Here is a 27,545-nt window from a genome sequence, read left to right on the forward strand (position 1 = left end):
CTTAGCTGCCAGGGGAAATAATATAGGGGTAAAGGTGATCCCTCAGGTCAGTTATAGGCTTTCATAGTTAGAAATACCCCCTGAAACTCACCAATATACACTCAGGCTGTGTCTATACTACCCTTCCCTTTTGGAAGGGGCATGTAAATACAGTGGATAGAAAATGCCAATGAGGTGCTGGTATGAATATTCAGCACTTCATTTGCATAATGTCAGTTACTTGCTGCGTCAAAAGTGCTGCTTTAGACATGCAAAATAGCCATGTGAGGTACTCTGAAACCACCACCCTCCCACCCATGCATCTGATGAAGCAGGTATTTGCCCACAAAAGCTTATGCTCTAAAATATCTGTTAGTCTATAAAGTACCACAAGACTTTCTGTTGTTCTTGAAGCTACAGACTAACACGGCTACCTCTCTGATACAGGTAGACGGGATTCCTTCAAAAGGAAGCCCCGCTGTTGAAAGCAAAGATTCCTTTCAAAGGAACCCTGTCAACATGGCTATTTTGCATGTCGAAAGTAGTCAGTGCAGCAAGGGCCACCATTATGGAAATGAGGTGTTGAATATTCATAACAGCGCCTTGTTAGTATTTTCAATCTGCTGCATTTTCATGCCCTTTCCGAAAGGGAGAGGCAGCATAGAAGCAGCCTCTGCTTCCAAATGGCAAACAATTCCATAGAATGTGCATGAGCAGCTGATCATACACCTTTGAGATTCTGAATTAGAACCATATTGGTTACTTTTGACCGAGTGTATCAGTCACACAGCATTCCTCTCTTCCCTAGTTGAATGAGCATAACTCTTAGAAACTGATTTCTCAAACGTTCAAAATTTGCATTTCATGTATATCTCTTAGTATTCACTTAATATTTGTTATGTCCATAAACAGGTCTGACAGCACACTTGCTTGCTAGAATGTCTGCAGAGAGCACAGAACAGAACATCACAAACATAACTGAAGCAAAGTCAGTTAGCAGTTTTTCTCAGAATATTTTTGTAGGATTTGCTCATTTCTATTATTTTGATAATTTTAGAATTTTTTAGATGTTTTACAACAGATGAGGATCTTGTCCACAGTTTTTAGAACATTTTTTTTCCTTTTACGTCAAATTTGTGTATTTATGTTTTATGTCGAGTTAGTCTCTTTCTCAAAGAAATGGATATTTCAATCAGTGCTTCACACATCATTTAGCACAGGATTTTGTAATGTATATCAATTTCTTTGCACTTTGGAGGCATACTTATACCTATTTTGTGAGCATTACTGCTGGAGTAGAGATGTAAATGACAGATCACCAGTGTAAGCGACTGCAGCTGCACTGAAGTCAATAGAGTTGCAAGTTTTATATTCCAGCAGAGAATTTGATGAATTTATATGCACTTTAACAATATTTTGACAATAAGCTTCTACATTTGGCTGCTTATATGGTCTTGGTTTGTCTTCTACTGAAATAAAGGGGAATTTAACTACTGACTGTAAAGGGAGCCTAATTGGGCTGCCCATAAGGACTCAGTTTACATTATAAACAATCAATTTGACACATAAAAAACAAGCCATCCTGTAGCACCTGGAACACTAAAAATTTTAGTTGTTAGGTAATGAGCTTTCATGGTTAAGGAAGTTCATTACCTAATACATATAATTGTTAGTATTGAGGATGCTATAGGACTGCTTGATTTTTTGTTACGCGACAAACTAACGCAGCTACTCTCTGAGACTACATACCAGTCTGATGCACACGCTGTTTAAAAAAAATGGTCTTAATCATTTTAACAAAAGGGCCGTCTCTACACTACAAAAATAACTTCGAAGTTGCTTATTTCAAAGTACAACTTCAAAGAAAGCAACTTCAAAGCCAAGCGTCTGTACACACCTTAATTTGAAATAGAGCACTACGGTAGGGTCACAACAGTCACAAGGGTTCGGTGTTCAGAACCCTCACAAATGTTGATTTTCATGAATGGGGGAGGGGCTTGGAGCCCAGGAAGCAGCCGCTGCCGGCACTCCCCTCCGGATCCCCAGGAGAGAGGCAGCAGCTGCCAGCACTCCTGGGTCCAAAGCCCCGAGGAAGCTGTGGCAACTTGTGCTCATGCCTGGGGCCCCGGAGCCAATCAGGAATAATATAATTCATGAACATTATAGCTACGTCTACACGTGAAGCCTACATCGAAGTAGCTTATTTCGATTTGGAGACATCAAAATAGGCTATTTCGATGAATAACGTCTACACGTCCTCCAGGGCTGGCAACGTCGACGTTCAACTTTGACGTTGCGCAGCACCACATCGAAATAGGCGCTGCGAGGGAACGTCTACACGCCAAAGTAGCACACATCGAAATAGGGATGCCAGGCACAGCTGCAGACAGGGTCACAGGGCGGACTAGCGCTTCCGGGGCAACAGCTAGCTGCTCCCTTAAAGGGCCCCTCCCAGACACACTCAGCCTGCACAGCACGCAGTCTGAGGAGCCATAGGCACACAGACCCCGGGCGCCGCAGTCATGGATCCCCAGCAGCAGCAGCAGCAGCAGCAGACAGAGGTCCACCCAGCCCTCCCGACAGGAGCAGGGCTCGCCCTGATCCATGCCATGCGGGAGGCAGCTGAGCACCTCCTTGCCACACCGGAGGAGAAGCTGCCCCCAGGGCAGCAGGGCTCAACCCCCAACCCTGCAGCACCCCGCCCCCCCGCCCCGCCTCACACGCCGCCGCCTGTGGAGCTACCCCACCAGCACCGACTGGTGGGAGCGGCTGGTGCTTGAGGAGTGGGACAACGACCGCTGGCTCAGGAGCTTCAGGATGAGCCAGCAGACATTTATGGAGCTGTGCCAGTGGCTCACCCCCACACTCAGGCACCAGGACACTGCCATGCGGCGTGCCCTCCCTGTGGAGAAACGGGTCGGCATCGCTGTCTGGAAGCTGGCCACTCCAGACAGCTACCGATCCGTGGGACAGCAGTTTGGTGTCGGCAAGGCCACCATCGGAGCTGTCCTCATGGAGGTAAGAGGACCCACGGGGGGAGGGCAGGACAGGGGAGGGGGGCCTGGGCAGAGGAGGGCAGGGCAGGGCAGGGCGGGGGAGGGCAGGGGAGGGCAGGGCAGGGCCACACACACCCTGCTCACCCCTCATTGGTGCTCTCCCATGTGCTTTCCCTGCAGTTTGTGCGTGCCATCAATGCCATGCTCCTGCACAGGCTCGTGAGGCCGGGGGACCCAGATGCCACCATCGCGGCCTTTGCCACGCTGGGCTTCCCCAATTGCTTCGGGGCTCTGGATGGGACTCACATCCCCATCCGCGCCCTGCATCACAGTGGAGGACGTTACATCAATCGCAAGGGCTACCATTCTGTGGTCCTCCAGGCCTTGGTGGACAGCCGGGGCCGTTTCCAGGACATTTATGTGGGCTGGCCTGGCAGCACCCACGACGCCTGGGTTTTCCGGAACTCGGGCCTGTGCCGCCGGCTGGAGGCGGGGACCTACATCCCCCAGCGGGAGATCCCTGTGGGGGACACCACCATGCCCCTCTGCGTCATCGCAGATGCGGCGTACCCCCTCTGGCCCTGGCTCATGCACCCATACACGGGCCATCTCTCCGCCAGCCAGGAGCGCTTCAACCAGTGCCTGAACCACGCGCGCCAGGTGGTGGAGCGCGCATTTGGCTGCCTGAAAGGACGCCGGAGATGTCTGCTCACCCGCCTGGATGCAGGCCCCAACAACATCCCCCAGCTTGTGGGTGCCTGCTGCGCCCTGCACAATTTGGTGGAGAGCAAGGGGGAGACCTTTTTTCAGGGCTGGGCTGTGGAGGCCGGCAGGGCCGACCTGCAGCCACCCGCTGCCCCCAGTTGGCAGGTGGACCACGAAGGGACCCAGGTCCAGGAGGCCCTGCGGGCCCACTTCGATGATGAGGCCGTGGGGTGAACTCTGCCAGGCCCCCCACTGCCCACCCCTTCCTCCACAACACTCCCTGCCCCTACGCCCACACCACGGAGCACCCAACCGCACCCCCCCGCCACTTTTCCTGGACAAATGACAGCATGCAGTTGTGGCTGAACTTAAAGTGGTTTTTCTTTTAGAACTTTTTTTTTTTAACTATAATTAAAACAAGAACAAACTATATACAAGACCACTTCTAACAAAAGTATTCTGTACAAATAAAACAATAATAAAAAAGATTGCACATAACGGATATGTTGGTCAATAAAAAGAAAACCAGGTATGATAAGGAAGAGGAGAACTATTTACATGGGGGAGATGGGGCAAAGGGGGGGCACAAATATAAATGAAATGGGTCAATAACAATCCTCTTTTCGGACATATAACTATATACAAGGTGGGGGGCCACGTCCCGGGCCCCACGCCCCTAAAGTCCGGCACTGGGGGTGGGCGGCCGGGAGCCCCGCCTCGGCCGCAGCCCTGTCCGGGGCTGGCTGGGGGCCGGGCGGACCGGAAGATATGACTGGCAAGTCTCAGCTGGCCCCAGGTGTCCCTCAGCGGTCCGGCCCTCGGTGGTGGGTGGTGGGGCGACAGCGGATGGGACGGCGACGTGCGGAGCAGCAGGTGGTGCGGTGGGTGGAGCAGGCAGGGCGGGCGCTGCGGCGGCTGGCGCGGCATGGGGGGCCAGGTAGTCCACAAGACGGTTGAATGTCTCCATGTAGGCCCCCCATGCCTCTTGGCACCAGGCCAGCGCCCGCTCCTGCAGGTCCAGGCGGTGTTGGTCCACCCGCAGGCACCACTCCACGACCTCCAGCTGCCGACGATGGATGGCCAGCAGCTGGGGGTCCGTCGCCGTCAGGTGCTGTTGCGGGGTCCTCCGTCTAGCCCGCCGTGGGGCCGGTCGGTCCTCGGCCGAGGGGCTTGCCTGGAGCGATGGCCCCGGAGGGGATTCCGGGACCACTGATGCCTCGCCGGCACTCTCTTCCGGTCCTTCCGATGGTGCAGCTGCAGAACACGGGAGGAGGGGGGGAAGAAGAATGGAGACAGGCGTTAGTGTGGGCCCTGAGCCATGACCCTTGTCCCCCCCACCCCTGTGCTGCAGGTTCCCCATCCCCGTCCCCGGGAGATGCTACTGTGATGGATGGGGTTCAGGGGTCCCCCTGCACTGCACCCCGTCCCCTGGCAGGAGTGACTCTCACTTCACTCAGCAGGGTCTGACAGGAGAGGTTTCTTAGGCCACAGATGCCCGGTTTCTCTCGGGAGTGACCGCACAGCAGTCAGAGACAGTCCTTCCAACCCGTCCTGGGGAGAGGACCCCAAGGGGTGCCCCTCTGGGATGTGGCTTTCCCCCTCCTCAGGCTGGCTGCCTTCCAGCTCTCCCTTCCCCTAGCCTCTACCTGCAGCCCCCGCCCCAATTCAAAGCCAGCTCGGCTCCTCCCTCCTCTTTGTTCAGGGCAGAGATGTCACCTGCCAGCTGTAGCCCCAGGATCATCCTTTGCCCCTGGGAGCTATTCAGCTTGTTGCTCATATCTAGCCTGAGTCTCCCTTTTGCACTCCCCCGACTCCATCACATGCTGCTGCTGCGGGGTGTCCCACCCCCTCCTCCCGGGGGACCCTCTAGGTTCCGCTCCCCCTGCCCCGGGGATGGGCCATGGCACTGCCGTGCAGGGGGCGGGGCAGGGGCTGATGCACTGCTGTGAGGGACATGGCCCTGCTGTCCTTGGGGCCATGGCCATGTGGGCATGTGGAGGGCCCTGGGCACATATCTATTACCCCCTCCCCTCAACCCCGGGGGTGTACACCAGAGGGGGGTACATACCTGTCAGTCCACTCCCACGGTCCGGAGATCCCGGGGGGCGGACGCCCGGCTGCTGCTCTGGGAGGGCGGGAGGAGGATCTGCAGCCCGCACTCTGCAGAGGAGGAGCCCCCCTCCTCCTCCTCCTTCTCCTCCTGCCGCGATGGCCCGGGGGTGGGCTCCAGGGGGGACTGCCGGGGTGCGGGGCTTGCCTCCGGGACGGACTCCGGCTGCAGGGCCTGCTGGGGCTCGTTGGCCAAGGTATCAAGGGTGGCCAGAGGGGAGGAGGTGTGCCGGGGGCCCAGGATGTCCCTGAGCTCCCTGTAAAAGGGGCAAGTGACGGGGGCGGCCCCAGATCAGCTGGCCGCATCCCGGGCTCGGGCGTAACCCTGCCGCAGCTCCTTAACCTTACTCATGACATGGTCAGGAGTGCGGGCAGGGTGACTCCGGGCGGCCAGGCCCTCGGCCAGCCGAGCGAACGCATCCGCCTTCCGCCTCTTGCTCCCCATTACCTGGAGCACCTCCTCCTCGCTCCAGAGCCCCAGCAGGTCCCGCAGCTCGGCCTCCGTCCAGGAGGGGCCCCGCTGCTGCTTCCCAGCCTGGCTGCTGGGCTGGCTGGCCTGGCTGCTCTGGCTCCCCTGCGGGGGGGTTCCCTGGGGGCGCTGGGGGGGGCTGCCGGGCAGCCATCGCAGGTGCTGGCCCTGTTCTGGGTGGCTGAGGGACGTGCAGGCTGGCCGCGTGTCTAGGCTGCCGCCTGCACGTTCCCTCAGCTTTCTGCACAGGAAGGGACGGGGAGGGGACCTTTAAGGGGCCGCTCCACGCGGCCACCATTGAGCTGAGGGACTGGAGAGAGCGTCTCTCAAGCCCTCTACTGATGGCTGCCATGGAGGACCCTGCAATTTCGACGTTGCGGGACGTGCAACAACTACACGGTACACGTTGAACGTCGAAGTAGGGCGCTATTCCTATCACCTGATGAGGATAGCGGCTTCGACGTCTCGCCGCCTGACGTCGAAGTTAACTTCGAAATAGCGCCTGACACGTGTAGCCGTGACGGGCGCTATTTCGAAGTTAGTGCCGCTACTTCGAAGTAGCGTGCACGTGTAGACACGGCTTATGTTTGTGAATGTGGGGACCTTACAGTACTCTATTCCCGGGAACAGAGTAGGGACTTCGAAGTTGGGCTCCCTTTGAAGTCTGGGAAAATGTGTATAGACTCTCTGCTGGCTACTTCAAAGTAGTGCCTAGCTTCAAAGTTAAGTTCAAAGTTAGTTCCTAGTGTAGTTACACCCAAGGAGTATTAGAACCCGTGGCGTTTTGGTGGGGAGGGGAGAAAAGGGATATAATTTTCTTGTATCCTTCATAACTTAAAAATATCCAACTTTTTTTTGCTCTTTGGACCACCAATGCCAAATTTCTTGTATTCCTCTTTTTCTGGACCATGAAAAGGGAGTTGGTCTGTCAGAATAACAGCAGAATTAGGAATCATTCAGTCCCTAATCCTAGTCTTGAGTTAGACACTTTGATGCTGTGTGTGCTTTGGCAAATCATTTAATCTCTCAGGCATTTATCTCTCACATGTAAAATGGGCACAAATATAATTATCTACTGCATGAGAGCTGGGAGGGTTAGTGCAGTTTGTTGTGTGCTTTGAGCATAGACAGTGCTTGAGTGAATGCTAAAACTAAAATCTTCAGGGCAGGGACTGTAGCTGAGATGGCTCAAAGCAGTGGTGGGGAGTGAGCTGCACATCTCCCATTCATTATTAAATATCCCCTCCCAACCCTGGAATATCTCAGCCTGTGTGTGTTGGCAGTGTGTTTGGATTACAGATAAAATGCTATGAAGGGGTAGGTAATTGAGTAAATTAGAAGAAATAATGAATATGTGTGAGTCGGCAGCATCACCTTTATAATGGAGATGTGAAACACTAAGGACTCTATTGATGCTGGATTAAAAATAATGTTGCAGGCATTGCTATAGTAAACCTTTAGTACAAGCAGCTTCCCCTTTAAAATTCAGGCATTAACACTCATCATACTCTGCAGCCAAATTTAGTCACTTTTTGCTGTTCTAGTCAATAATCTAGTTTCCGCATCATTGCAAATGCCATCAGAGTTGTCACTAATTATTGTTTGTATTGATCAAGGGTTGGTTTGGATAGAGAATTTTTTTCTCACCTACAGTGCTGGTCCTTCTAAGTCAGAGAGTGACAGTTGGCCATTGTGGGTTAATTTGCTCTATTTCACTCTGTTCTATATCACTTCTCTCTGTGGGTCAAATATTTTAGGCTAGTTTGAGCATAGCCCTTATGCACATGAAAGGAGGGACGGATGGAGCAAGCAAGGAGTCCCCTGCCACCTGTGAAAGGACCTGTTACAATTGCAGCTGATCCCCAAGAAAGAACTCAGGGCTGAGAGGGAGCCACACAACTTAGCACTCAATTCTTATTAGGTTTCCCTTGTGCGAGCTGCCATTGTCTTCATCTTCCTGAATAAGAACTGAAGAAAGTACTTTACGCTGTAGAAAGAGAACTTCAGACCCAAGTGCCAAAAATGTACAGATGTACCCTGTTTCACAAGCACTAACTATGTGGAAAATAAAATTTGAAAAAATTAAAAAAACAGCCCTCAGTCTGATATCATACTATGGTATCATATAGCCTCCGGCATCTGGGTATGTGTACTCTAGACCATTACTACATTCACTAAAATAATATACTGCAGTACCATGTTCACTCAGATGGAAGGCATTCTGATTGCAGAATTGCCAGGTAATTATTTTAGCTATTTGCATTTTGGTAGGTTCTAATGATTAAGCATTAGGAAAATTATAGCTTCTCCAATCACTTTGGTGGTGATGGTGGGGAAATATCAACATTATGGGGCTAAAATTACATTTCTTGTAATCAAATGATGATTAATGCTCAGTCTAAACAGTATAAGATATAGTCTTTTCTTCACCTCACCCTGTCGTCCCACAGATTGTGAGCGTTGGAAAGCATGTTAAAGGCTACCATTACATCGTTGCAAACCTGGTAAGATCCTTTTGTATAATTACATTAATGGTTTACAAGTAAAATACTCAGTTGTGCACTGGAGCTGTAGCACTGCACACAAAGTTTGCGATTTCCAACCAATAGTTTCTGAGCAATGTACTGAAGAATGTGCGTTTTTTATTTTAACTGCTGCTATTACTAGAAGCCAAATCTTGCACTGGGGTACATTCCATTAAAATCAATACAAGATTAATGGGCTACCTAGCTGTAACTCAGCACAGAATTTGAGCTGTATATATTATTACACCATTCTTTTTTACTCAAATCTGTGTATTACTAGAATAACAAGGTTCAGTGTAACTTCTCCATGTCATTCAGGAAGGCATAGGGTTTGCTGTAAGATAAGCTACTTCCAGCAGTATTACAGATTCGGTATTGTCATTCGGAATCCACATTATACATTTGCACAAAAAAAAGTGTTCAAAGAGGAAAGGAAAAGAGTAAATTAAACACTTGATTATTAAAGTAATCTCTTAGTTTGAACTAAACTTCCTCTGCAGAGAATAAAGATGTTAGTTCTGAAATGTTTTTTTTTCTTAGTCTCTTACCCTTTACTCATACTTACAGGCCATGTCTACACAGGCACTGCTGCTGGCAGGGTGATACAAATGAGGGCACTTGACAGTGCAAATGGCCACTCATTTGTACAGCTGCACACCTCATTTGCATAGTGGCACGAGATCGCTATTCCAGCAGAGACTACTGACATCACAAAACAAGCCTTGTAGACAGGGTTCTGTTGTCCAAAACCCCTTGTCAACCGCCTCTTATTCCTCATTTTTTTCAGGAATAAGGGACAGCTGACAAGGGGGCTTTTGGTCAACAGACCCCTGTCTACACAGCTTGTTTTGTGATGACAGAAGCCTCTTCCAGGACAGCAGTCTCACGCGACTGTGTATATGAGGTGTTTGACAATGAGTGCCCTCATTTGCGTGTACCTGTGGGCAGCAGTGTGCTGTGTAGACATAGGCAAAGAATTCAAGTTGACAAAAGACTCTGTTGTGATGCACTATGCTTATAGCATCAATTAAAAAGTGCTGAAGTTACTTTTTTCGGACCTCCAGCCTTCAAATCATGATGTCTGTCCTCTCCAGGTTCTTGCACATTAGGCTTGCTGACGCCCCAAATGTATAAAATTCTTCACATTACTTTCCTATATAAAGTGATTAGAAGATAATTGAATTGTTCAGTGACTGATAGTAGGATATGAACTGCAGCTTATTCTCCTCTGGGTTACATGTGAAAGGGACTGAAAGCTTCAAGTATCTGATAGCTGCTCTCTGTAAGATGAGCTGATGTCCTGACACCTTTTACAGGCACTAAAATTCTGTGTGAGAGCTGCATGAAATGTCTTTAAGGAGGGTCTCTCTGTTGAATTCAATTGGCATTGGATCAGAAAACTTTTCTAAATCTTTTTTTTTAAATATAATGTAATAATACTACACTCATCCCTCATTAAATGAGTACTTAATTTACGAGTACTCGCTTAAACAAAGGACACACTTACCTACCTTAGTTCACTCTAAGAGTGAACTTCCCCCCACTGATATGAGCCTTACCCCCCCACAGCTCTAACCCCCTAGTATGACCCCCCCACCAGCCCCGCAGCCCCAACCCACTGCAGCCTGGCCCCCTGTTGGCCCCACAGCCTGACATCCCACTGCTGCCTGCACTCCCCACAGCACCGTAGCCCCAAACTGCGGCAGCCTGATGCCCCTGCTGGCCCCATGGCCAGACCACCCACTGCTGCCTGCACTCCCCGTGGCCCCACAGCCCCAAACTGCAGCAGCCTGATGCCCCTGCCAGCCCCGCATCCAGACCCCCCTGCCACCTGACACCTCCCCCGCAGCCCTAAACCGTGGCAGCCAGGCCCCCTTACTGGCTCCACAGCCTGAACCCCCCCGCCCGCCGCCTGTACCCTTGGCAGCCCCACAGCCTGAGCCCCCTGTGGGCCCTGCAGCCTGAGCTCATGGCCGCCTGTATGCCCCACGGCCAGGCCCCCCCGCAGCTGCCTGTACCCCCCGCAGTTCCGAGGCCAGACCTCCCCCCTGCCACCTGTAACCCCTGCAGCCAGACCCTCCTGTGGCCACCTGTACCCCCCGCAGCCCCACAGCCAGAGCCCCCCCGCCACCTGAAACCCCTGCGGCTAGAACCCCCTACAGCCACCCATACCACTCCACGGCCTCCTGTACCCCCTGTGACCTGACCCCTCCACCACCACCTGTACCCCCCTGTGGCCCAACCACTCCGCAGCTGCCTGTAACCCCTGGGGCCCCACAGCCAGACCCCTCACAACCAGACCACCCCACCTGCACCCGTAACCCCCACAGTCCGGACCCCCGCCAGCCCCGCCGCCTCAACCGCAGCAGCCAGACCCTCTTACTGGCCCACAGCCAGACCCCCACTCCCACCCCTTAACCCCCGCAGCCCAACCCCCCCCAACCCACCACCAGCTTTTAGCCCTCCCTCCCACTCACAGCCCTAAACTACCCCCAGCCTTTAACCCTCCTCAACCCAAGGTTCACTCACCTTTCAAAAGGAGCACCACCTGATGCCACGCCTTCCCCGAGCTGGGAGTTCCAGGAAGTAATCAGAGACTTTTACATGTAATTTAATAGGAGTTTAGTGTCCCTCTTACGAGTTTCTGCCTACAAGCAGAAAGTTGGGAACCAATTGTGCTCGTAAAGTGAGGGATGAGTGTATTTGGAATAAATTAAAATTACCAAATCGGTGGACATTTAAAAAACTAGAGATGTTTCAATGAGAGTTTGGTTAGGAAAGGACGATTTTCTTCTTCATTTTTGTGGGTGTACTTGTTTTGTGTTGGTTAAATTGTGTTCCTAAAGTGCAATTTTATCAATAAAAACACCTCCTACTAAATGATTTGCTCCCTGAGCAAATTAACCATAGAAACACAATAATTATTGTTGTGCTTATAATTTAATTTTTCTTTCTATGTTGACGTTAATGTTTAATATATACCTCAAATGCAAAAGAGGAAATTATTTTCTCATGGCTACAGTTAAAATTTCATTGTAGGCCTGGTCACTTATGTTAATTTTACACTGTCAGGTAGACATACCAATTGTACACATAAATTCTGATATCCATGACACCGTTGTGTATGTTGGATAACTCATCCATCTTCAGTTTAAACAAGTGGAGAGCTGGACTTCCAAATAGTGTCTTCTTCACTCTGCAATATCACCTTGAGCCATGGGCATAATAGATTAGGTCTCACTCCCATACCTACTGAATGAATTTGGTATCTTTAACTTTAATAAAGACTGTCTTGGGCCTTTAATTTCTGAAACTCCTTTGAAGACGTGTTGATCTGAATTTGTTTTCTAAAACATTGTCCATCATTCCCAGCCTTTTCCAACTATTGTTACATACCTACTACATTCAAATAGTAATCTGGTTTTATTTTTTTAACCATTCAAAGTAACATGATTTGCTAAGTCTGGAATTTCTTGAAGTCCTTACTTTTCCTAGGAACCTATTTACTGATTTTCTTTCTCGTCATTTACATTCACTTGCTAACCTAAAACGTGTAAGGCCCAGAACAATGTGGTAGGGAAAACAAAATGTTAAATTTGTTTTTCTAGGGATTCAAAGACATTTCTTTGGAGAGGTTTATGCATGGAGGAGCCAACGTAACAGGATTTCAGTTGGTAGATTTCAGTACTCCAATGGTAACTAAACTCATGCAGCGCTGGAAGAAGCTGGATCAGAGAGAATATCCAGGATCTGAGAGCCCTCCAAAGGTACCTGTTAATTTTACACACTAACAAGGATTTCATGAAAATATTTTATCTTATGATTCACAAAACAGAGTTCATGAATAAATGCTGTGAAAAGTTTGTAATATTGACCTACAACATAAGATACGTGACCTCACAAATGCAGATAACTAATTAAAGTCTGTATTTCAATTATCTGATAGAAACATGAACTGCTGTACATTTTATATCTTCTGTCACTTATTCTTCAGTTAACCCCCTTAACCAGTTTGTTTGAAACTGACATGCAAACTCAAACCAATCTTTCTTGTAAACCTTATCATGTTTTATGCACATTGAACTCTCAGGTTTCCAGCCAGCATGCTGTCTTCTGAATCAGAGATATGATAATAATTAATGTATCATCCCTACGTTGTTTACTATCTGGAAATCGTAGCCTATGTTAATCCTTGTGTAATGTTTACAAGTAGACTTGATCCTAAAGTACAGCTGGATGTCTTTCTGGTTCTGATCTGGCCACTCCACTACACATATCAAAAAGTGGCCTTTTCTACAGACCTGAAATTTTCTTGACAGGACAGCCACAACTCAGCTGTAAAGATAACTGTTTTGGAACTAATTTATTATTAAAAGTAATATGTTGTGGTACAAGAGTTACTAAAGGCCCGATAGAGATTGTCCTAGGTGCTGTGCAAAGAAATAATAAGAGACAATTCCTCTGACAAAGAGTTTACAACCTAAAGAGGCAAGATAAAATGTGGGAGTGGAAATGAATAAATTGACTTACCCAGTCCCCAAGCAGATCAGTGGCAGAGACAGGTCTCCTGACTCACAACCCAGTGCCTTGCGCCTTTCAGTGAGCATCTATGTATTTTTCACTGGTGTCCCCAAACTAACAGCTTCTGCATACTTTATTTTCTGTGTTCTTTGCCTAGAACCAATACTTTCAACCCTGATTTCTCTCATCTCCTTTATTTCACTTTAGCCTATTTCATGAGAGAAGCTAAGCAGAAATTGTGCAAATGCAATGAAAAATACTAATCCTGATTAGTTTGCAACTTAAGAAACACGTTCTCCCGCTCTTTCCACTCTCCCATTTATTCATGATCCTAAGCCTGCACAGAGAAGATGATCCAATGGGTGTTAGTCCCAGATCGATAAAGTACATGACAAAAACATTCCAAGAAAGGGAGATCATTGTTTTAATTTGTTTCCTGCTATGGTTCCTCAGAGAGATCTTTTGCTGACCTTCTCCAATAAACTTCTGAAGCTGAACTGTTATAATATGATCTCAAGTCTCAGAGTATGCATTCCTTACTGTGATGCCACCCTTCTGATGGGAATTTTGCCTCAGGGTGCATAGCAGGCACAAACAGAAATATAGCTAAGTCTGAGCTGATTTTCTATAGACTTGCCAAAGTGAAATAATGCCTTTGTTTCTCTGCTTAGTACACATCTGCTCTGACCTATGATGGGGTGCTGGTGATGGCTGAAACATTCCGTAACCTAAGAAGGCAGAAAATTGATATTTCACGGAGAGGGAATGCTGGTGATTGTCTTGCTAATCCCGCTGCACCCTGGGGCCAGGGGATTGATATGGAGAGAACGCTCAAGCAGGTAAAGTTATGTGTAATTCTAATGGCCTTGATTAGTAGTAGATCAATTTGCTAGTTCTGTGAGGTGGAAGATATAACACGGAGCAAGGTATGATTATCGGGGGGGATGTGTATTTTTCAGTCACCATCTGAAAGGACATAGGATTATTTTGTCTTCACTACTGCTCTTTTAGTTTATTTGTTGAGAGACTGGGTAGGGAGTCTCTCAGATACATCTTTGATCCTTCCATTTGTTAGCCAAATTATATTATCAATGGAACACAAGAGCTGTGGCCTGACCACAGAGCAAATACTTCACCTAATATACTGAAAGCTACTCTATTATAGTGTAGGAGATGGAATATTGTCTACTAAAATGCTTAGCTTGCCAGCAGCTTTATTCATTGTAGCCTAGGCCTGAAAAGTAATATTCATTTAAAGTTATTTCCAGGTAATACATAAAGAAGGTGTAATGAAATTATTGACAGATAATTGACAGACCACACCTGACAGATAATTGGCAGACCACCCTTCATGTCAGGTTTGTTTATATCATCCCATATGCTTTTAAGCTACCCCCAAAGCAAATGGTGTAGATAAGATTTCATGTTTTTGTGTCTCTAAAAAGCAGCTGTCCCAGAGCCATTGTTCATTGATGTCAGATGTTTCAATTTCTGATGAATATGGATGCCTAGAAAGTTCCAGATCCCTGTCAAAATGATTTAGCCTTTCTCTTCAAGAATGGAGAGGCTTTTTTAAAAAAAATTTCTACAGTAGAATTTAAATGAGCAGGCTCCACTCAGGAACAGGCACAGAGAAGAGGTGACTGCTGACAGAACTGGCAGCTTTCAGCCTCCCAGCAAGAGTTCAGTCCTGAAGAAGAGTTAGATAAGGCTGAAATGTACAAAGTGAGAAGGGTCTAATTTAAAATGCTTGTCCTGGCGCTTAGGAATAGCTGTTAAACGTTTAATGTACATCACATATTCTGTGAAGAAAGTGTTCAGATCTATAGTCATCTCTAAATGCATGAAGTCAAGTGGCTGTTGTAAAGCTGACATCATGACCATGAGTGATGGGACTTTATGGACTTGGTCCTCTTACCATGGACACCGGGGCAATACATCCACTGCCTTCATCAGGGTAATGGTCAGAATCTGCATGCCTATCAGTGCAGTGCCATGAGCCCACAACATACCAGTAGAGCTTAGGCTTCGGTTCAACCCCTGCAAACACGGCATCGGCTGCATTAGCCCAGGGGTGGATATTGCACCCACAACTCCAGAATGTCACATGCATGTGGTGTTTAGGGTCATGGGAAAAAAGAACCGATGGATCTCACAGCCTCTCCTGCTGTTTCCCTTTGGACTAAGAGTGTTGAAACATAACTTCCCCAAGCCACCATCCCCTCACGCCAACATGCCAGGCTTCTGTGATACAGAGGGCCTTGCTTAAGCCCTCTAGAGCAGGGTGAATTTCATCCTTGTTCATATTGTACTTCAGTACATTCATGCCTTATTATCAAGATTTCAGCTGGAAAAGACTGAAATGATCAAGCCAAATGTTTGTTTGTTTGTTTGTTTGTTTGTATCCAAAGTAATATACTTATATTATACGGCAGTGAAAATACATAGTCCAAAAGCACAAGACGAAGGTGTTGCATGATTTACTAATCGCCAGTTCCTATGAGGCAAGCGGGTACAAAAGGCACATGAGGCTGAAATTTGTTTTTTTCATTTTTAGGTTCGAATACAAGGACTGACTGGAAATGTTCAGTTTGATCATTATGGTCGCAGAGTCAACTACACAATGGATGTATTCGAGCTTAAGAACACAGGCCCTCGTAAGGTATGTTCTGTTTGGATCTGAAAGGGTCTATCTGTCCAGTGAAATACTAAATCAATACAGTCAGCAAAATAAAGACTTGAGATCTGGGAATTAAACACTCGTGTCAATTTTTAACCTGGCAAAGGTAGGTGCAGCACCACTGCTGTCAACAGAGGTGTGGCCACTAGTACTAGGGATGAATTGATCCATTATTTTTGCAATCAACCTTTTATGCGTTTTCCTGTCTTGGTCCTTTCAAGTATCCCTCTATCACCTGACAATAAACATGTCTACCACTCCTGGTCTGTCCGTGTCCTTGGTTGTCCTGCATTGTGAAAAACAGGCAGTTAGAGCATGTGCTGCATCATAAAGGAGAACCAAGGGCTGAAGTATGATGAATACTTCTTGGATTTTCTGTTCACTTTTGAGTGATCTCTGCATATTCCACATGTGGGATGCTCTGCATGGTGCAGCTGGAATGGAAGAGTTCTAGTTAGGAATAGCCATTGGGGCCCTTAGGACCCTCCTTTGCTATTCCCTTCAGTGAACATTAATATCCCAGGGCAAGGGTACAAAAGGTGATGGTCCTGCAACCTCATCATTTCTTCTAACCTCAACCAGTTGATAGTTAGAATCTTGCTATCAGATACTTTCAGAGGCAGGTTAGCTGCTTAGTTTTGGTGCCAGGAGTTAGTAGTTGTCACTGGTAGTCAAAGTTAGTTATAGGCAACAATCAGGATGCCTTAACTGAATGTTAAAAATCCTGGATTTAAGAGATGAGTCTCATGTCTAGTGGTGTTCCTGGCACCAGGTGCACATGACAGACATCTGGCAGGTTTAGGAGAAGGACAATCTCCTCTGAATTTTCTGTTTGCTTAACTTTTACTACACAAGCAAAGGAAAAACAAAAGAGTCACTGGACTAGACTGGTTACGAGAAGAGTCACTGTTGGTGAAAACATCTGGAATGAAAAGCACTTTGAGACCTGCTTTATTCTTAGCAATTCAGTCACGAAGGACAGTATTGGTCCTATGGGATCCAAGAGGAATAAAGATCTGAAGAACAAGAAGTTCATGATGTTGTCAGCCTATTTTTTTCTACAGGTTGCACTTCTCACATCCAGTCTGGCAGGACCATGGTAGTTCCAGGATGAGAAGGAGCCCCACTGGGGCTGGGAGCATAGCCTCTGCCTGCCCTGTGGCAGCTCAGGGGCCAGGAGCCAGAGCTGCTGCCTGCCCCATGACAGCATGGGGCTGGGATCCAGAGCTGTCACCTGCACAATGGCAGCTCGGAGGCCAGGAGCTGGAGCCCCCGCCTGCTCTATGGCAGTGCAAACCCAGAGCCCCTGGTGCCCGCAGCAGCACGGGGACCAGAGCTGAAACCTTCTCTGCCCTACAGCAGTGCAAGGGACAGAGCTGGAGCCCCCTGGCAGCCATGCAGCAGCTGAGGGGGAAGGGTCTGGCCAGAGCCCAGCAGCAGCCCCTGGGACCCTGGGCGGGGGCCGGAGTTCCTGAGGGAGGAAGGCTGGAGTCTGGGGCTGCAGCTGACCTGGAGTGCAGGGCTGTCTGGGTGCAGAAGCCCTGGACGATCCCTCCTCTGGCAATTTCCCTTGTTTGGGACCTGTCATGTCCCGAGCATGAGGGATGAGTGAGTTGCAACCTGTAGAGCCCATCTGATTCAGAAGTACTGATTCAATGCTGAGTGTGAATATCCAATCCTCATTGGCATCAGCCTCTGTGCAAAGAGCAATCCATGAGTGACAGAACAGTAAGAGTGTGTACCCGTACCTAGAGGACTGATAAATAAAAGCAACCTCCTGTTATAAGTAAAACGATATGTTCTTCTCAACTCTGCAAATTCTTCCCAACTCAGCAAAGTCTATTTACAGGAGCCATTTTAGATTCAACTCTGGCAACAGGTTTCGCCTCGATATTTTTGAAGCTGATATCAAATAAAAATGTCCAATTTAGTATATCTATCAAGTCTTCTTTTTTTTTTCCTGGTGGCTCAGTCTACTGTTGTCAACCTGGGCAGTGACACCATGCATTCATCTTTAGACTAGATATAGTGAAGGGTACACTTTTCAGTTCCCCTTTGCATTCAATAATGCTCAGCTCTGGTGCATCTGCACGGGGATGGAGATATCTATACTGGTACCTAAATAACAATTTTTTAGTCACAGTTCATTGATCAACAAAAGAAGAGACCCTACACATCTATATATTAGCGTGGAGGACAATGACTAGCTGTGAAGTAGTTTGTGTTTCAGGTACAACATGGTAGTTCAAAAGGTAACAAGCAATATACAGGCACTTTATTATGTGCACCGACAAGGGTCAACCTATTCCCTGTAACTAGGCATGGAGCCAAAGAGCTTTTTGAAGTGATGTATAAAACATAACATTCATCCAAAGCAATACATATCAAGGGGGGAACAATAACCTCTTGCATATCACCTGAACAGGTCAACATATTAGATTCACAAATAGTCCTTGAAGAAAGAGTAGTAACACATCTCTTCAGTTCATAGGTAATCCAAAAATAGATCTTTTTTCTTTATCCAGCAGGAACATCAAGTGTCAAAGATTTTGTTTGAGATCAAGTAGAGACAGTGACTCAAGATCAGATGCATTTCTAATGGACTGAGGTCAAGATTTAATGTATGCATTTGTCCCTCTCTTCCTCATTCAGAGACAAGGCCAAGATTATTATGATAGCAGCAGTGTGGCCAAGACAACAATAATATCCACACGTAACTCATCTGTCAAGAGCCTGTAATGGAGCCTTTGCCACCGCTACCAGACTGGCTTCAATAAGATGTGATAGTTTATCATCTGACTCTTAAGTATCATAATTTAACAGTGTGGGAAATATAATTCTTGAGGCTAAATCAGCACTGCTGCAGTCAATTTATTGAGTCTGGTTAAGACATGCTAAGTTGATGGGAGACCACTCTCCAACTGATATCTATAACCCATCTCAATGAGAGGCAGAAATTATGTCAGCAGGAGAGAATCCCCCATCAAAACAGCACAGCATAAACCCCATAGTAAGTTGATGTAGGTTAAATTGACTTCAGTTATGTAATTTACCTAACTGAGGCAGCATAATTAACATTGACTTAGCTCCAGAGTGAAGATAAGTCCTTGGATACCTAGAAAAAAATAATTCATTGGAAAAGTAGAATGTATTATTACATTCCAGGAAATAGTCCCTGCAGAAATATAGTTCTCATAAATGGAAAAATATGTCGCATATGTAAGATATAGCTACACATGCCACAACAATTAATTATGTATTAGAGTTTTATTTTATCTTAAGAAAGCAGCTTGTTCACTATTTTCAGTAAATGTTCTTTTCTCAACTATAATATATTTGGGGATGGAAAATCAATTTTTATTAATGAGATAGTTGAGCTGCTGCTAAAGTCTTAATAATATACAAGATCCAATAAGATATCCTGTACCATTTTTGGGATGTGAATATAGTGCTGTCACATTTGATGAGTTCTTCATTAGAACCTCTATGGGATTTTTTAATTTTATCTATCTATAAAAACTATTTTGTAGCAATCCTTTCAGCAAGACGTATACATTAAGGCTGGGTCTACACAACAGAGTTTTGTTGACAGAAGGGGCCTTCTATCGACATAACTCAGGGCATGTCCACACACTCAAGCTGTGTCTACAAGTGAACGCCCTTTTGAAAGGGCGAAAATCGAAGTTCGGCGGTCAAAATAGCGGCTGTGGAAAGGGAGCACCCGACACCATCATCGGATCATCGATGCACTCTTTCGAAGTGCCACCGCAGGTCTCTCAAAGGAGAGCATCCACATGGCTCCAAGCCCTCTTTTGAAAGAAAGAAGGCAGGAAATGCCGTGAACGGGTTCTCATGGCTGACAAGCCCTTCCGGAGCTGCAGCCAGCTGCCCCCTTTAAAGGGCCGCTCCCTCCACCCTCCACTCCACATGAGCCGAGTGCTGCCTAGCCTTTCCCAACCCAGCAGAGCCCACCTGTGCCCACGATGGAGGCACAGTGACAGCTCCTGCAGGAGGACACCCTCATTATGGACTCCCTGCTGGCAGTGCTGTGCACCATCGCCACAGCTGCACCTAATCTCATCAGGTGGCTGGGCAGTCCTCCTGGAGCTATGGAGCTCCCCCACCTGGGGCACTGCCAGGCATCCCCCCCCCGGGTGCTCTGATGCCTCTGGACCTACGCCAGCAGCACCGACTTGTGGGAGCGCCTGGTGCTGGGGCAGTGGGGCAAGGAAATGTGGCTGCGGAATTTCCGCATGTCGAGGCAGACCTTCGAGGAGATCTGCCACTGGCTCACCCCCGCACTCCGGAACCAGTACACCTGCATGCAGCCAACCCTCACCCTGGAGAAATGGGTCTCGATCGCCATCTGGAAGCTGGCCACCCTGGACTCCTACCACTCCATGGGACGACAGTTCGGGGTGGGCAAGGCCACCATTGGGGCTGTACTTACGGAGGTATGTGGGGCTGGGTCACGCATCCCCCCTGGGTGGTGGGGGGGGGCTGGGGCAAAGGGAACCCACTGCTGCAAGGGGCCGGAATTGAGGGGGGCAGGGGGATGGGTGGGGTGGGGGTTGGATGGGAGGGGGGGCAGAAAGAGCCCAAGGCAGGGGGGAAACAGCCTTCCACCTGCACAAGAGCACATGTCTCCCCCCCCCACTGCAGGTCACCAGAGCCATCAATGTGATGCTGATCCATAGGGTCATCCACCTGGAGGATCTGGACAACACCGTCACCGGCTTCCAGGACATGGGCTTTCCAAACTGCATTGGCATTTTGGATGGTACACACATGCCCATCCACGCCCCACCACACAGCACCGGCCAGTATGTCAACAGGAAGGGCTACCATTCGGTGATGCTCCAGGCCCTGGTGGATGCAAGGGGCCAATTCACTGTCATCTACTTTGGCTAGGCCAGCCACACCCACAGTGCCTGGGTCTTCCAGAACTCCTGCCTCTGCCGGCGCATGGGGGCCGGCACCTTCCTCCCCCAGCGGGAGATCCCAGTGGTGGAGAATGTCACCATGCTGCTCTGCTTGGTGGCAGATACAGCATACCCCCAGCAGCTGTGGCTCATGAGGCCGTACACAGGACACCTGACCCCACCCGGGAGGCATTCAGTCAGCACCTCAACCACACCCACAAGGTCATGGAGCAGGCCTTCAGGCGCCTAAAGGGGCAGTGGCGATGCCTCCACACGTGGCCAGACGTCAGGGTCCTCAACATGTCCCAATGTTGAGTAGAGAAAGGGGGACATCTATGTCCCTGGGGGGGCCATCCAGCTAGCACCAGCTATGAGCAGCTGGGCACCGCCCCCATCCGCCAGGCCCACCGGGACAGCCACTGCATCAGGGAGGCCCTCAGGCAGGCCTTTGCCAACAGCCACCTCTGACTTGCATGTGCACCCACATCCCATGCACATCTGCCACCCCCCGTCCCCACCACCCCCATCCCCACCAGCAGCGCACCCACACATCCACCACCCACCATCCCCCTGAGGAGCATAGCACGGACTGGTGAACATTAAAATAAACATTTATCTACACTATTCTTGTTAACTCTGTACAGGGGGTGGAAACCTAACTTGGAGGGGGCAGGGGGAACCTAACTTGGAGGGGAGCGGAGCACTCATTCTGGGGCAGGGTGGTGGGCCGCAAGCCCCGTCAGCCCCTGGAGCCCCTGCCTCCCTGGGTGCTGGGTCTCTGATGGGGAGGAGAGGGTGCAGGTAGCAATGGCAGGTAATACCGGAGAGCGGGCCTGGTGGGGGCGGAGGGTCTGGGCTTAGCGGGGGCGAAGGGTGCAGGCTCAGTGGAAGTGGAGGGGGCAGGCTCAGCGGGGGCAGCTGCCATGGGGGACAGGAGGTGGGCAGCGTTGGCCGCATGGTCCTGGAGGGTGTGGCGAATGCCCTCAAGTGTGGTCAGCAGCCTCTCCCAGGCTGCCCTCTGCCACTCCATCTCAGCCTAGGTGAGCCGCAGGTGCTGTTCAGCCACCTTAGCCTGGCGCTGGCTGGCTGGGCCCTCCTCGGCCCAGCAGAGGGCCCTCCGGCCGCAGGCCCAACAGCGCGCCGCGTAGGGTGGTGTCAGGGTGCCTACAAGGGCTGCGGGGGGCGGGGCTCTCAGGGATTAGTGACGGCGCAGGGCTCTCCTGGCCCACAGATGGTGAGGCTGTGTGGAGAGGAGGACAGAATGTCGGCAATGTGCCCCAGATGGAGGGGACCTGGCTGTGGCCCACCCGCCTGAGCCCACTGCATGAGGCCCCCGCCCCCCCCAAAGGACGCTGACCCCCCCAAGGGGCACCAACCCACCCCCCACAGGCTGGGCCTCCCAGCCTGGGGATGCATCCAGGAGTCTCTCATGGAGGTGGCCCTTCCTGGCCTGCGGTGTGCAGTCCCCAGGTGCTGTTCAGCACTGACCAGCCACCGCCTCTGTGCAGCTTGCAGCACTGTCCACTGAAGGTGGGTGCTGGGCATCACTGGTGAGCCACCGTGGGGTGCCGCATCCCATGTGGGGGGGTGGCCTGTGTGTGGCCTGGGACCACCAGTCCTGTGTGCGGGCGACTAGCCGTTGCATCGTCCCCACCCTGTGGAACAGGTGTGCGCCCCTCCCTGTATATACCAGGGGGTCCCTTGGTGATGTCTGGGAATGTCCGGCTCCCTGTTGCCCAGCTGGAGGAGTGGGAGGGGAGGACAATGGCGAGGTCCCCCTCCTCACTCAACCACTCGGTGGTCCCCTCACCCTCCTGGGTCCCTGGTCTGGGCTGCTCCTCCTCCTCCGGCTGCAGCTCCTTGGCTGAAGTTTCCAGGAATGATGGAGGTGGGGAGCTGTCCTGGGGCCCCAGGATGCCCCAGAGCTCCTGGAAGAAGGGGCGTGTGGCTGGAGATGCCCCAGAGCAACCGGCCTGATCCCTGGCCCAGCCATAGTCCTGCCACAGCTCCTTTACCTTGGATCATACCTGCTCTGTGGTACACTCTGGATGGACCCTGGACTGGAGGCCCTGCATCAGGCGTACGAAGGAAGTGGCATTGCACCGCTTGACCCCCATCTTGTGAAGGACATCCTCCTCCTTCCACAGGCTGAGGAGATCCCTCAGCTCCTGCTCCATCCAGGAGGGGGCCCTATTTTTTCCTCCCGCTGGGAGCCCTGCAGGGGCTTGGAGGGGGGGCTTCAGGGGTCACTGGGGGGTTGGCTGCTGGCTATGCTGGAGTGTGAGGCTGGAGCATGTGCAGAGGCTCCTCCTAGCACGCTCTCAGCTTCCTGCCATGGGTTTCCTGTGTGTGTGCAGCTTTAACGCAGCTGAACGTGGGGACCATAGAGCCCCGCTGGAGCTGGCCGGAGCAGCTCTGCACTCCAGCTGACCAGCGCCATGGCGGACCTGTATTTCAAAAAAGCGGACTGTGGAGTGTCTACACATGTACTCTTTCGATTTAGTATTTTGAAAGGAGCCAATCTTTGTGATCTGGGATCGGATTTCAGATTTCAACGTCTGCTCCCCGTTCTTTCCATTTCCTTTCGAAAGACGGTTTTACATGTGTGGATGCTTCTCCCACCCTTTTGAAAAAGGACCGTTTATTTTGATGTTTTGTGCACGTGTAGATGCAGCTTTAAAGCATTCTCTTGACAGAACTTTGAATTTTCCTCAACAGTATTATCCCTCAAAAATTTGAGGCATAACAATTTCTGGACAGTAACAGAGAGAGAGCCGTGCTAGTCTATATACTGTCAAAACAAAAAAGCAGTCAAGTAGCACTTTAAAGACTAACAAAATAATTTATTAGGTGGTGAGCTTTCATGGGACAGACCCACTTCTTCAGACCATAGCCATACCAGAACAGACTCAACATTTAAGGCACAGAGAACCAAAAACAGTAATCAAGGTTGACAAATCAGAAAAAAATTATCAAGGTGAGCAAATCAGAGAGCAGAGGTGTGGGAGGGAGGGGGGGAAAATCAATAATTAGATTAAGCCGAGTATGCAAAAAAGCCCCTATAGGCTATGTCTACACGTGCACGCTACATCGAAATAGCTTATTTCGATGTAGCGACATCGAAATAGTCTATTTCGATGAATAACGTCTACACGTCCTCCAGGGCTGGCAACGTCGACGTTCAACTTCGACGTTGGGCAGCACCACATCGAAATAGGCGCTGTGAGGGAACGTCTACACGCCAAAGTAGCACACATTGAAATAAGGGTGCCAGGAACAGCTGCAGACAGGGTCACAGGGCGGACTCAACAGCAAGCCGCTCCCTTAAAGGGCCCCTCCCAGACACAGTTGCACTAAACAACACAAGATCCACAGAGCTGACAACTGGTTGCAGACCCTGTGCATGCAGCATGGATCCCCAGCTGCAGCAGCAGCCAGAAGGGCTGGGCTAAGGGCTGCTGCACACGATGACCATAGAGCCCCGCAGGGGCTGGAGAGAGAGCATCTCTCAACCCCTCAGCTGATGGCCGCCATGGCGGACCCCGCTATTTCGATGTTGCGGGACGCGGATCGTCTACACGTGCCCTACTTCGACAAGGCCAACTTCGAAGTACGGCGCTATTCCCATCCCCTCATGGGGTTAGCGACTTCGACATCTCGCCGCCTAACGTCGATTTCAACTTCGAAATAGCGCCCAACACGTGTAGCCGTGACGGGCGCTATTTCGAAGTTGGCACCGCTACTTCGAAGTAGCGTGCACGTGTAGACGCGGCCATAATGTCCCAGAAAATTTGCATCCCGGTTCAAACCATGTGTTAATGTGTCAAATTTGAATATGAAAGAGAGTTCAGCAGTTTCTCTTTCCAAAGCAGACTGAAAATTCTTCTTCAATAAGATGCAAACTCTTAAGTCATTAACAGAATGGCCCACTCTATTAAAATGTAGACTAACTGGTTTGTGGATCAGGAATGTTTTGATGTCTATTTTGTGCCCATTAACTCTTTGTCTGAGAGTTTGAAGTCTGTCCAATATACAAAGCATCTGGGCATTGCTGGCACATGATGGCATATATGATGTTAGTTGAGGAACATGAGAATGTGCCCGTGACTCTGTGAATAACCTAGTTAGGTCCAGTGACGGTATCACCAGAATAGATATGTGGACAAAGCTGACAGCGGGCTTTGTTGCAAGGAAAAGTCCCAGGACTGGTATTCCTGCGGTATAGACTGTGGCTATTGGTTAGAATCCTCATAAGGTTGGGAGGTTGTCTGTAGGAGAGAACAGGCATCTCACCTAGGGCCTTCTGGAGTGTGGCATCCTGATTAAGGGTAGGTTGTAGGTCTTTAATAATTCATTGCAGTGGTTTGAGTTGGGGGCTGTAGGTGATGACCAGTGGTGTTCTGTTCTTGGCTTTTTTGGGCCTATCTTGGAGTAGCTGGTTTCTGGGTATTAGTCTGGCTCTGTCAATTTGTTTTTTTATTTCTCTTGCTGGGTAATTCAAGTTTATGAATATCGGGTAAAGATCTTGTAGTTTTTGGTCTCTGTAAGTTGGATCAGAGCAAATGTGATTGTACCTAAGGGCTTGACTGTAAACAATGGATCTAGTTATGTGTGCAGGATGGAAACTAGAAGGGTGTAGGTAAGTATAGCGATCAGTGGGTTTCCGGTACAGTGTGGTGCCGATCAGGCCATCCTTGATTTGTACTGTAGGGTCCAGGAAATGTATCTCTTGCATGGAGTAATCGAGGCATAAGTTAATAGTGGGGTGCAGATTGTTAAAGTCTCTGTGGAATTCTTCTAGAGTCTCTATACGATGGGTCCAAATCATAAAGATGTCATCAATGTATCTTAAGTAGAGGAAGGGTAATAGGGGATGAGAGCTGAGGAATCGTTGTTCCAGGTCAGTCATAAATATATTAGCATATCGTGGGGCCATGTGGGTGCCCATAGCAGTTCCACTAATCTGGAGGTATAAGTTGTCCCCAAATCGGAAATAATTGTGGGTGAGAACAAAGTTACAGAGGTCAGACACCAGATTGGCTGTGTTGACATCAGGGATGGTATTCCTGATTGCTTGTAATCTGTCTTTGTGTGGAATATTAGTGTACAGAGCCTCTACATCCATAGTGGGAGGGATGGCGTTTTCAGGAACTGTTCCGATGCTTTGTAATTTCCTCAGGAAGGCGGTGGTATCTCGCAGATAGCTGGAAGTGTTGGTGGCATAGGGTTTGAGGAGGGAGTCAACGTAACTGGATAGTCCGGTGGTAAGGGTGCCAATGCCCAAAATGACCCCAGACACCTTGATAGGCAACAAGACCTACAACCTATCCTTAATCAGGATGCCACACTCCAGAAGGCCCTAGGTAACATTCCTATTCTCTTCTACAGACAACCTCCCAACCTTATGAGGATTCTAACCAATAGCCACAGTCTATACCGCAGGAATACCAGTCCTGGGACTTTTCCTTGCAACGAAGCCCGCTGTCAGCTTTGTCCACATATCTATTCTGGCGATACCGTCACTGGACCTAGCTAGGTTATTCACAGAGTCACGGGCATATTCTCATGTTCCTCAACTAACATCATATACGCCATCATGTGCCAGCAATGCCCAGATGCTTTGTATATTGGACAGACTTCAAACTCTCTCAGACAAAGAGTTAATGGGCACAAAACAGACATCAAAACATTCCTGATCTACAAAGCAGTTAGTCTATATTTTAATAGAGTGGGCCATTCTGTTAATGACTTAAGAATTTGCATCTTATTGAAGAAGAATTTTCAGTCTGCTTTGGAAAGAGAAACTGCTGAACTCTTTCTCATATTGAAATTCGACACATTAACACGTGGTTTGAACAGAATACTGTCGACAAGTGCAGTGTAGACACATCTCTCGACAGAGGGGTCTTCCGGGTGCATGGCAGTGCAGACTGGAAGTTCTCTGTCGACAGAGCAAGTTGCGAGTAGATGAAATCCATTGACAGAATAGTGTCGAGATTTCCCTGTTGATAGTAACTTCTGTCGCCAGATGCTCCTAGTATAGACATAGTAGTAGTTGGCATCCTTAGATCCCGAGGGATGATGGGTTTGCGCCCCAGTTGGACTGATTCGAGCAGCTTCTTCTGTGGCTGTGCAATCTAATCTGGGAGTGGCAGTCCTTTCCGCACTGTGAGCAAAAGTAGGCAGATGTCGCTCTGGTATCACGGGCACAGATCTTCCTGAGGGCTGTCCTGTCTTCGCTTCTTTCACCAAGGTAGTTTCATACATAGCAAGAGCTTCCTTTACTCCCTGTTTCCAGGCATGCCTGTCTGAGGCGAGTGAATGCCAGGTGTTCACACTAATAGAGAGAGCGCTGAGGTCATGCTTGCAAGTGTCCTTGTAGCGCAATTTAGGTCGCCCTTTCGGCCTCTTTCCAGATGCCAGTTCGCCGAAGAGGAGGTCCTTCGGTATTCAGCCATCCATCATGCGTGAGACATGGCCCAGCCAGCGCATACGCCTCTGTCTGAGAAGGGTGAACATGGAGGCGGTGCCTGCCCTCTCAAGCACTGCGCTATTGGGGACCTTGTCCTGCCATGAGATACCGGGTATGCGCCTAAGGCAGCGCATGTGGAATGTGTTGAGCCGCTGCTCTTGTTTTGA

The 27,545-nt window shown here is 49.3% G+C and overlaps 1 protein-coding gene across 3 annotated transcripts in view; it reads left to right on the forward strand.

Annotated features, from left to right (window-relative positions):
- The window catches only part of GRIA4 (glutamate ionotropic receptor AMPA type subunit 4), a 316,531-nt gene that overhangs the window by 200,548 nt on the left and 88,438 nt on the right, over positions 1 to 27,545 (forward strand). For all 3 annotated transcript variants that reach the window (XM_074981809.1, XM_074981795.1, XM_074981800.1), the window contains exons 5-8: positions 8,709 to 8,762; positions 12,392 to 12,550; positions 13,976 to 14,143; positions 15,862 to 15,966. In XM_074981809.1, the coding sequence (XP_074837910.1) occupies positions 8,709 to 8,762; positions 12,392 to 12,550; positions 13,976 to 14,143; positions 15,862 to 15,966 (486 nt within the window). The remainder of the gene's footprint in view (positions 1 to 8,708; positions 8,763 to 12,391; positions 12,551 to 13,975; positions 14,144 to 15,861; positions 15,967 to 27,545) is intronic.

The sequence above is a fragment of the Carettochelys insculpta genome, chromosome 1 (genome assembly GCF_033958435.1).
Source record: "Carettochelys insculpta isolate YL-2023 chromosome 1, ASM3395843v1, whole genome shotgun sequence".
NCBI lineage: Eukaryota > Metazoa > Chordata > Testudines > Carettochelyidae > Carettochelys > Carettochelys insculpta.